The sequence below is a fragment of the Eumetopias jubatus genome, unplaced genomic scaffold (assembly GCF_037043125.1).
Source record: "Eumetopias jubatus isolate StellerSeaLion01/CBP00866 unplaced genomic scaffold, mEumJub1_p1.0 scaffold_1, whole genome shotgun sequence".
Classification (NCBI taxonomy): domain Eukaryota; kingdom Metazoa; phylum Chordata; class Mammalia; order Carnivora; family Otariidae; genus Eumetopias; species Eumetopias jubatus.
In genome coordinates, this window is record NW_028274807.1 from 218,624,660 (window position 1) to 218,636,064 (window position 11,405).

General features: G+C 47.6%; 1 protein-coding gene and 1 pseudogene across 1 annotated transcript; one reads left to right on the plus strand and one right to left on the minus strand.

Annotated features, from left to right (window-relative positions):
* LOC114204260 (histo-blood group ABO system transferase 2-like) overlaps positions 1 to 5,402 on the plus strand; it is a 45,424-nt pseudogene extending 40,022 nt beyond the window's left edge.
* Positions 5,403 to 9,664: 4,262 nt separating this feature from the next.
* LOC114204126 (ribonuclease P protein subunit p20-like) lies at positions 9,665 to 10,110 on the minus strand. Its single transcript, XM_028097321.2, has one exon. The coding sequence runs from the start codon at positions 10,085 to 10,087 to the stop codon at positions 9,665 to 9,667; it is 423 nt and encodes a 140-aa protein (XP_027953122.1). The 5' UTR covers positions 10,088 to 10,110.
* Between the last annotated feature and the right edge of the window lie 1,295 nt (positions 10,111 to 11,405).

Genomic DNA, 11,405 nt, shown 5'->3' on the forward strand with positions numbered 1-11,405 from the left:
GCTTGATTTTGAACCTCTTGGATGAGGGAGCAGTGCTAGATACCCTGGGATCTCTGGAGTTGAGACCATTTGCGAATTTCATAAGTGGCTTCCGTGGTGTGGGCCTCAGGGTCGCCAACACTTACCCTTCCTATGGTGACTTATCTGCAGGCACCAGGAGCAGCCCCAGAAGAGATGTTTGCCCCTCTGCCAGGTCCCAGGCAGCAGGGGCTTTGCTAGCCATATTGAGAAGCGAAGGGCCCTTCATTTTTTTATTTTATTTTATTTTTATTTTTATTTATTTTTATTTTTTTAAAATTTTTTTGTTTTATTGTTATGTTAATCACCATATATTACATAATTTGTTTTGGTGTAGTGTTCCATGATTCATTGTTTGTTCATAACACCCACTGCTCCATGCAGAATGTGCGCGAAGGGCCCTTCAGAGGCTCTCGGTGAAGAAGCAGCCTTGCCCGGCACTTGGACGGCTTGGCTGTGTCTTGCCAGAGGCGGTCAGTGTTAGAGGCCCATCCACAGTTGGTCTCCTGGCTCCACCTGGCAGCAAGGAGCTGCTTCTGAGAATTTTTCTCTCTCTCCCTCCCTGTTGGGTGCAGGGGAGCCTAAAGCGGAGGGGTTTCTTTGATTTGCTGCATGAGAAGTGATTTGCAATGACAAGCTTTACTTTTGGAAGGTTTTCTGGTGGCCGATTGCTGCTTATACCGTAGAGCAGTGACGTTTTGTTTGATCTCTCTTTGTATGCACTTTTCTTCAGGACCACAGCACGCCAGGGAGAGGTGGGTGGGGAGCAGCACCTGCAGTTGCAGGAGCTGGTCTCCGCAGGTTAGAGAACAGCCTCTCTTCCCTACAGAACAATTTCATCAACCTCAGCTTTCTCCGCCTCTTCCGTGCTGCCCAGCTCATCAAGCTGCTGCGCCGAGGCTACACCATCCACATCCTGCTGTGGATTTTCGTCCAGTCCTTCAAGGTGAAGCCCAGGCACGGCCCTCGTGCCCTAACCCTCCCCTGTGTGATGGACAGTGCTGTGGCCACCACCTCCTCCTTGCCACCAGAGCAGCCCCTCCTCGTGGAGGCTCCTTGTTGGGACCCGTTATCCTATTGTAGTTTACAAAGACATTTTAAGTGATCCAGAGAGCATCTTGGTAATGCTCACTGACTCTGAGGTGGGTTCTATGACTGATTATAGACGAAGGAACTGAGGCGGTCTCTTGGTGGAGGGGCTTCATGGTCAGTGGGGGTGGATTTGTGGTCGCTGGGGTCTGGGTGGCCCCAGAGATCCGGCCACCGTCCACTCTGCAGACGAGGCCCGAGCAAGGTAGCTGGGCAGCCCTCCCTGGAGCTGCCCTGTCCTCTGTATGTCTCCACAGGCCCTGCCCTATGTGTGTCTGCTCGTCGCCGTGCTGTTCTTCATCTACGCCATCATGGCATGCAGGTGGGTGCGCCTGATGGGACAGGGAGCAGAAGGGGCCCCTGTGCCCTGGGGCAGAAGGGCACTGATCATGGTCATCAAATGGTATCAATGACAGATTGGCACTTGGGGAACATTTCTATGTTTGAAGCACTTTATGAACTTAATTCTCAGAAAGAATGTTCTACTGATAAGGACACGGAGGCTGGGCACCACGGGTTTGGGCCTGTCACCCAGAGTCCACTAGTGAGGCGTAGCTCCACCGTCTGTGGGAAAATGCTCTGCTGTGCTCCTGAGTGGAACCCCATTGGGCTGTTAGGGTGTTGATGGGCATGTTTGATTGGGTGCCGGGCCCCCATGGTGGTGGAGCTTTTGAGCACATCTGCCTAGTTCTGAGTGGCCTGCAAAGCACCAGCTGGTCATTCTGTTAGTCCAGAGAGTTGACCTGATCCTTTACAGGAAGTTATATGTTACAGAAGAAAAAAGTCAACAGGATCACACCAGATCACTGTACTGTCAAGTTCAGCTTGGATAAGTTAGATTGCCTTTATTTTGCCAAAGAACCCTTTGTCAGCTACTTAGAAAAACATTTAAAAGAAAGCAGTGTTCCAGTTTTAAATCTTTGGCATCTGGCCACTTTTCAACAGTAGGATGGGAGATGGATCCAAATGTTAAATTATAGTGGGAGAAGCCATTGTCTTAAAGGTTAGCTGAGAAGTGATTTTTAAACTCTACTTCAGGGATCGAAAAGGTTCTCTTCCTTTAATATTTGCTGAGATCTGATGCTATTTAAAAAATAAATATATTTGTGCCTGCTTTGGTTTGGGAATTTATAAGACCAGAAGGGTTACTAATCTTTGTTTTTGGTGAATATGTGATAGTTCATAAATTTTTCAGCCAGATTCCAGATTTTAAGCCAAGTACAGTTACTGACTTGTTTGCATTCCTAACCCTAAAAATAAATCAATTAAAATGGATAAAAAGCCCATTGTGATATTTGCACAGAAATTTAGAAAGAAACTTTCAAGTTGACCTCATAGCTATTACCAATAAAATTATTGCTTCGGAGTCATTGATGACAAGGTGAAATTTCAAATGCTTCCTGTCTTATATATAGTGCAGCCCATGTAAACTTAGCTCTGGGTGGCATTTTTACTCGGCATGCGGACTTGCAGGTGTAGACATGCGGAGCTGGGCGGGGGGGCGGGCAGTGACATGTTTGGCTGGAAGTGCTGACCCCTCCAGCCCCTGCAGCAGTGGTGGTGGCTAAGGGCAGCGTCCTGTGCCCTGTGGGTCCTCACGTGCACACATCCTCTTCTGCCTGGCCACAGCTCCTGAGGACCCAACAGTACCAGCCTGCAGCCTTCTTTCTCATTTCAGGTTTTTGGAAATATTGCCCTGGATGATGACACCAGCATCAACCAGCACAATACCTTCAGGACGTTTTTGCAAGCCTTGATGCTGCTGTTCAGGTGTGTTGTTTGGGGAGTCAGCACAGGCTCAGAGGCTCCTCCGTTCAGGAGGGACAGGGCGTGTGCCGACCCAGAGGGCCACCCCCCTCCGACACCCAGCTCGTGCTGGCTTCCCCTCAGTGGGCCTTCCCAGCTTCTTCTCCCCTCTTCCTCCTTTCTTCCCTAAGGGTTCCTGGGCCTCGGGACAGATGGAAGGGAAGTCCATGAGGGAGGTCAACCTGAGAGCCCCAGGTGAGGCTGGCCTTGACCACCTCAGCTCAGATCCCTGGAGGTGGCCAGAAGGCCTCTGGTGAAGCTGCAGCCAAGGGTCTGGGAGGACAGAAGGTGTCCAGCAGGGCCTTTTTCGGTGTGCTGGACATAGGCTTTGCATCTGCTCACCTTGTTGACTGCAGGGTCTGTGGGATCGGGGGCGGGGGCAGGGGCGGGGGCAGGGCAGGGGGACACAGAGTGTGCTACTCAGGGACCCAAGGAGCTCAACTGGCCAGAGTGAGTGCCTCCACCTGCCCCATGGCTCACAGGACTGCAATCCCCTAGGCTCCAGGCTCCAAGGCAGGCAGAGTAGCTTGTTTCTGGCTCAGGCGCCTCCCTGTGTGCTCGACAGGGCTGCATGTCAGCTTTTGTTCCGAGACGTGACACACTCTCTGTGGCCCATCCTGGTTTGGGGGCTGTGGGGAGGGGGTGAATGTGTCTCACTGCCTCCAGGGTCCCCTTCGTTAAGGCAAGCCCACCACATGACCCTAGGAGGGAAGAAAGGAGCTCTTCGTAGGGACTTGAGGAGGGGTACTGACATAAAACCCTGCCTGGGACTCCTTCTTGAGGTGCCCACACGCGTGTTTGTTCATGCAGATGCACCAGGATGCTGTAAGGCCTGTGTTGGGAGATGCCCAGCACGGTTAATCCCAGGCAGATGCATTCCAGGGCCCGTGGAGGTTCTTCTTTTTATGGAGGGAGATCAGACCGATCTGCTTAGCTAAGCTGCCTGGAGAGAGTTGTCTGACTCTTGTTTTTTTAATCAGATAGACAAGTATCCTTAGGCCTACACCTTCTCCAAATGACATCATTTCTCTGGACTTTAGCTATTACGTTCATTTCATCTCTTCATTAATTAATGTCCTGCCTCCTGCTGCAAGAGTTGAGGCAGGCCTATGAAACCAGCCTCAGTTTTAATTCTTTGTTCTCAAAGATCTCTTTTCCTCCCTGGTCTCTGTGTCATGTGTGAGCACCAGTATCAGTCAGGCCTGGCATTGGACAGCTGCCCTGCAGGAAAAGCCCCCTACTCCTAGCCATTGTTAATGGGAAGTGGGCTCCACTTGTGCCGAGAGCTGGCCATGCAGGCACACCCAGTGTCGGGGGGGGCCCAGGCCTCTGGGCTGCCTGCTAGTCTAGTGCACATCTGGCCCTCGTGCTGGCCGCACACCCAGGGACAAAAGTCCATGAAGAAAGGTCCTCCAGGGTGGCCACTCAGGCTGGTGGGGCTGTTCTTGCTGTGTTCAGGAAACAGCAGATGCTGGTGTGGCTGGAGTGGACTGAGCAGAGACCACGGGGAAAGAGCAGGCTGCGAGTTTCACAGAGCTGTGGGCAGTTGTGTGAATGTTGGGTTTTGCAGTAAGTGAGGGTCATTGAGAGGAAAAGTGACCTGATCTCACCTCTGTGTGGTGGACCCACTTGGCTGTTGGGTGGGGCAGAGCAGGAAGATCCGTGAGGAAGCTATTGCAGCAGCTCAGGGGAGGTGGTTGTTGCTTAGCCCAGGGTGCTGAGAAGTGGTAAGAGTCTAGCTGGTTTTTGAAGGTAGATGAGCTGATGAAGCTGGTGAGAAGGAATGGAGGCAGGGATGCCTGCAGTATATTTGGCCTAAGAAACGGGATGGAGCCCCCATTTCTTGAATCAGGGAAGTTTGGGATGGCACATGCTGGGTGAGGGAGGCCAGGAAGGGCTGTGTTGGCTTCGAGGTGCCAGAGGTCCATGAAGGGGCGCTCACCATAGTGCTGACTTTTGGTGCAGTTCCTTGTTGTCAGTAACTAGTTCTTTCCGAGTTAATGATCAATTTGAAAACCTAATGCCAGAGGATTCTTTTTAAGAAGCAGGCGTCTCTTACCTAGACCTTACATATGAGTGGGTTCTCTGTGGGAGGGAGCCCAGGGAGGGTATGCACTTGAGCCAGCTCTTCTGAGATTTCTTCTCAGGCTGGCCTGGGCCTTCCTTTGTGGGTCTCATGGCTCTGCCCTTCTTCTCAGGGGTGCCACTGGGGAGGCCTGGCATGAGATCATGCCGTCTTGTCTCAGCAACCGGGCCTGTGATGAGCACACCAATGCCAGTGAGTGTGGGAGCGACTTTGCCTACTTCTACTTCGTCTCCTTCATTTTCCTTTGCTCCTTTCTGGTAAGTCCTGGTCACTGTGCCCATGTGTCCACCTGTCTCAATCCATCCCAGGCCCCCCTTCCATCTCTCACTGATCCCTGATACTGATTCATGTCACATTACAAGCGGATTCTGTGTTGATGGTCCTGTTTCCCCAGAGACGATGACCTCTAAAAGGACCCACTCTGTCATGAGCTCCTGTGGGCCTTGCCTTTCCTTCTCAGAAAGGGTTTTAAGTTTCCACGGGACAACTGTCCTTTAGTCTTTAGCCTCTGCCATGGTGATGAGTTACAAAGAAGCAGCACTCCAGCTGGTGTGCCTGGGGCAGATGAGCCTCAGGAAACTGGTTTTTGGGGCGGTAAGTGGACTAGGTCCAAGTCAGCAGACACCTCTGGGAAACTTTGAGCAGGGGCATGGCACAATCTGCTTGATACTTTAAAACCTTGCTCTCGCCTCTGGTCAGGAGAGGCTGAAGAGTGGTCAGGAGATGGTTGGAGGTGACAGTGCCTAGAGAACGGTGGGGATGAAGGGGGTTGAGCTGCACTTTAAAGACAGAGCCAACATGACTGATGAGTAAGCACAGGCATGAGAGAAAAAGAGAAAGAAAGCCGCACCTGTCGTTTGCTGGGGCGCTGGAGAAACAGGCGCTCGTTCACGCCAGTGAGAATGTGACGAGGTGCAGCAGCTGTGGAAGACAGTCTGGTAGCTCCTCAGTAAACTGAAAATAGAATGGCAGTATAATCCAGCAACTCCACTTCTGGGCATATGCCAGAATTGAAGACAGGGACTTGAATAAATATTTGTACACATACGTTCATAGCAGCATTATTCACAATGGCCAGGAGGTAAAAGCAACCAAAGTGCCCACCAACAAGTGATTGGTACACAAAATGTGACATGAACATACAAGGGACTATCATTCGGCCTTAACAAGAGAGGCAGTTTGGGCCCATGCTTCAATATGAATGAATCGTGAAGTCATTATGCCAAGTGAAATAAACCAGTGACAAAAGGAAAAATAACTGTATGGTTTCACCTATCTGAGGCCCTCGAGTGAAGTTCACAGAGACAGAGTAGGATGTAGGATGGCGGGTACCAGGGACTGGGGAAGGGGTGGGAGTTAGGGTTTAATGGGGTCAGGGTTTCAGTTGGGGAGGATGGAAGAATTCTGGAGATGGATGGTGGGGATGATTGCACAGCAGTGTCAGTGTGCTTGATGCCGCTGCACTGTGCACCTAAAAGTGGTTAAATTGGTCAGCTTTTTGCTTTGTATGTTTTACCACAATTTAGAAAATGGTATTAAAAAAGAATTAACATCAATCCTATCCAAACTCTTTTTATTTTTTTAGAGGGGGGAGGGAAAGAGGGAGAGAGAGAGAATCTCATGCAGACTCCATGCTGATTGCGGAGCCTGACGTGGGACTCCATCTCACGACCCTGAGATCATGACCTGAGCTGAAATCCAGACTCGAACGCTTAACTGACTGAGCCAACCAAGTGCCCCCTATTCAGATTCTTTCAAAAAGTAGAAGAGCAAACACCTCCTGACACATCCTGGGATGCTGCCATTGTCCTAATACCAAAGGCAGGCAAAGATGCCACAAAAAAAGAAAACTACAACCAATGTCCCTGATAAATATATAGTAAGAATCCTGAACAAGATGGTAACAGACTAGTTCCAATAACACATTAAAAGGATTATACACCATGATCAAATGGGATTTATCCCAGGAATGCACGGATGCATTTTCAACATACAAAGATTAACCAATGTGATGAGGAAAAAACCCACATGATTATCTCATTGGTGCAGAAAAGCATTTGACAAAATTCAATACCCTTTCATGACAAAAACACTTAGCAAACTCGGAGTAGAAGGGAACGTCCTTAACATGATGAAGGACATTTATGAAAAACCTACAGTTAACATTATACTCAGTGGTGAAAGACTATAAACTTTTCCCCCAAACAGCAGGAATTAGACAAGGATGCCCACTTTTTTTTAATTATGTTAATCACCATACATTACATCATTAGTTTTTGATGTAGTGTTCCATGATTCACTGTTTGCATATAACACCCAGTGCTCCACGCAGAACGTGCCCTCTTTAATACCCATCACCAAGGATGCCCACTTTTTATCACTTCTCAACATCGTGCTGGAAGTCCTAGTTAGAGCAATTAGGCAAGAAAAAGAATTAAAAAGCATCCAAATTGGAAAGGAAGAAGTAAAGATATCTCTATTTGCAGATGATACTATTCTATATGTAGAACATCCTGAAGAACACACACACACACACACACACACACACACACACACACACACGCTACTACTAATAATAAATGAGTTAATCAAAGTGTCAGGGTACAAAATTAACACACAGTAAACAACCAGAAAAGGAAATTAAGGCAATAATTCTATTTCCAGTAGCACCCAAAAGGATAAAATACCTAGGAATAAATAAATACCCATGGAGATGAAAACCTGTACAGTGAAAACTGCAAAATATCGCTAAAATGAGTTAAGACCTAATTAAATGGAAAGACATGTATGTCCATGGATCAGAAGACTTAATATTGGTAAGGTGGTAATGTCCCCACAAAGTGAGCTCTAGATTCAGTGTGATCCCTGTCAGAGCTCCAGTGGCCTTTCTACAGGAATGGGAAAGCTGATCCTCAAATTCATATGGAATGGCAAGGAGCCCCAAATAACAAAAAATCTTGAAAATTAAAGACCAAGTGAGAGAACTCACATTTCCCTATTTCAAAACTTACTATAAAGGTACCATGAGTAAAAACAATGTGGCTGAAGAGATACTTTTCCAAAGAAGACATACAGGTAACCAACAGGTACATGTAAGGGTGTTCAGCATCACTGATCATCAGGGAAATGCAAATCAAAATCCTAAAAGCCAAGATATGGAAACAACCTAAGTGTTCATCAACAGATGAATTAGATAAGGAAGATTTGGTGTGTGTGTACACACACACACACACACACATTTTTCAGCAATGGGAAAGGAGGAAATCCTTCTGTCATTTGTGACAACACGGATGGATCTTGAGGGCATTATGCTAGGTGAAAAAGGCCAGACAGGGGAAGACGCGTACTACATGTATAACTTATATGTGGAATTTTTTTTAGAGATCAAACCGTAGAAAAAGAGATTAAAAGAGTCGTTGCCAGGGAGTAGAGAGTTGGGGAAATAGGGAGAAGTTGGTAAAAGGGTACACACTTTCAGCTATAATATGAATAATGTCTGAGGATGTAAAGTAAAACATGGTGACTATAGTTGATAATACTGTATTGTATAATTGAATTTTTCTGAGAGTAGAACGTAAGTGTTCTACCAAAAAAAAATAGGTGATGGATGTGTTAATTAGATGGTAGGAATGATTTCACAATGTTTATGTATGTATATATACCACAATATGCACTTTAAGTCTCTTATAATTATGTCAGTTATATATATCTTAATAAGGATGATACCGGGGCAGTATGGTATTGGCATAAGGATAGACCAGTGGAGTGGGATGGAGATTCCAGAAATAAATCCAAATATCTATGGACAATTGATTTTTGACAAGGATGCCAAAGTTGTTCAGTATGGAAAGAATAGTTTTTTAAGACATGGTGAAGAGACAACTGGATGTCCACATGCAAAAAAATAAAGATGGACCTCAGCCGATATACAAAAATGAACCCAGAATTGATGAAAGAGCTAACACTACAAAACTCTTAGAAGAAAGCATAGGGGGCAGATCTTCATGATCTCAGATTTGTCCGAGGATTCTTAGATTCAACACCAAAATCACAAGCAACAAAAGAAAAAAATAAATTAGACTACTCAAAATTAAACACTTTTGTGTGTCAAAGGGGATTATAAAAAATGTGAAAATACAATTTAAGGAATGGGAGAAAATACTAATCCACATATTTTATAAGGGGATAATATCCAAAATACATAAAGAACTCTTAGAACTGTACTACAAAAGACAACCATATAAAAAATGGGCAAAAAATCAGAATAGACATTTTAGCCAAGAGATATACAAAGTGGCCAACAAGCACATGAAGACATCATCTTTGGGCATTAAGGAAACTCAAAACCACACACTTCCTTCACACTCACTAGGATGGCTATAATGATAATTTTTTTGGGGGGGTGGCTGCATACTAACACAACTTGGTAGTTTTTATTGTCTAGGACAATGGTCACAGACCACAAAGACTCGGGAAGACCCATTGCTTGGGCCCAACAAGAGACAATACTTTCCCTCGCAGTTCAGAGTCCTCTGGGCTGTAAGGGGACAGGCTTTTCTTATGTGGCTCTGGTAGAAGGTCCATGACTGTACTCAGTACAAGAAGAGCCACAGCTGAGCCTACTTATGTGGGGGTGGGTGGATAAGGTGGCCATCCTCATTTCCATTACTTGGGTGCAACCCTAAAGACCCGGATGTGGATGGCCAAGTTGTTGCAGATGCGGGTCAGTGGCTCTCGTGTATCAGTCTCTGGTTCCAGCTCATCGACAAGCTCCACGGTGGAGGTATTGGCAGCCACCTGCAAGGACCCGAAGCTGCCTGCCTGAAGCTGTAGGGCAATGCTGATGACATGGTTGATGGTCAGGCCCAAGCCATGAATGTAGATCTCACTGCATGAATTCTGACCCCGAGCCCCTCCGTCCAGAAGCTTTTGGCAGCGGGCCAACTGGGCCTTAAAGTCAGTCTTCATGTTGACATAAATGTCATTGGTCCTCCAGGGCAGGCGGTGGGGGAGCCGCTTCCGAAGGGTATACTCCACCGGGTCCAGCTCAGCCTCGACGGCCCCGCGGGGCTCTCGGTTTTCCGCCATGCTGTGTGCCACTCTCCAGTCCACAGTCCCCTTCCCGAGCACGGGGCCCGCTCCGGGCCAAGCCACTCAAGTGCTGCTGCGCCCACCCACTCGGACTGAGCGCGTGGCGCCGGACACGCAGGACCGTGGAAGAGAAGAAAAGCCGCGCGGCGGAGGATCGCGAGTCTGTGGCCGCCCTTACGGCTCAGGGATCCTGAAAGATAATAATTTTTTTAATGGAAAATAACCAGCATTGGCAAGGACATGGAGAAATAGTAACTCTTGCACATTGTGATAGGAATGTAAAATGTAGCAACTTTTGTGGAAAACAGTTCAGCCCAAAGGTGGAAACAACCCAAATATCCATCAATGGATGAATAGATAAACAAACTTGTATATACCTACCATGGAATATTATTCAGCCTTAAAAAGCAAAGAAGTTCTGACCCGAATGAATGGCTGAGCCTCAAAAAATCACGCTAAGTGAAAGAAGTCAGGCACAAAAGACCCTATATGGTCCTGTATTGTAGGATTCCTTTTATGTGAAGTACCCCAAATAGACAAGCCGATAAATGCAGAACAGAGATTGCTAGGGAACGGGAGAAAGGGGAAATAAGTGAGTGACTGATTACAGTAGGAGGCATTTTCTGGGGTGATGAAGAATTTTTGAGGGCACCTGAGTGGCTCACTTGTCAAGCGTCTGCCTTCGGCTCAGGTCACGATCCCAGGGTCCTGGGATCGAGTCCCGCATCGGGCTTCCTGCTCCGCGGGAAGCCTGCTTCTCCCTCTCCCACTCCCCCTGCTTGTGTTCCGTCTCTCGCTGTGTCTCTCTCTGTCAAATAAATAAATAAAATCTTTAAAAAAAAAAAAGAATTTTTGAAACTAGAGAGGTGGTTGCATAATATTGTGAATACACTGAAGCCACCGAGTTGTACTCTTCAAAATGATTAAATGTATGTTATGTGAATTTCAACTCAATTAAACAAAAAAGAAGCTGAGCTTTTGGCCTCTGGAGTCCAAACTACTAACTCCAAAGTCACTGTTTTCCCTGAAGGCTGGCTAGGTGGGGAAGAGGGTGGTGATGGGAGGTGGGGCGGGAGGGGTGCCAACATGAATTAGGGTAGGGCAGCAGAAGCAGGGAGTGGGAGGGACCTGGGTTAGTTTGCGGGACCCAGAACCCCGGGGTAGGAGGCTGGCTGCTGCGGGGGCTGGTGGTGGTGGTGGTGGTGCAGGGGAGGCCCAGAGGCTGGGGGGAGCAGGGTTGGACGGGCTCTGGCTGAGTCAGAGTGGCCTCTGCTGCCACGATGGTTTCGCACAGACTTTGGCTGGAGGGTAAGGG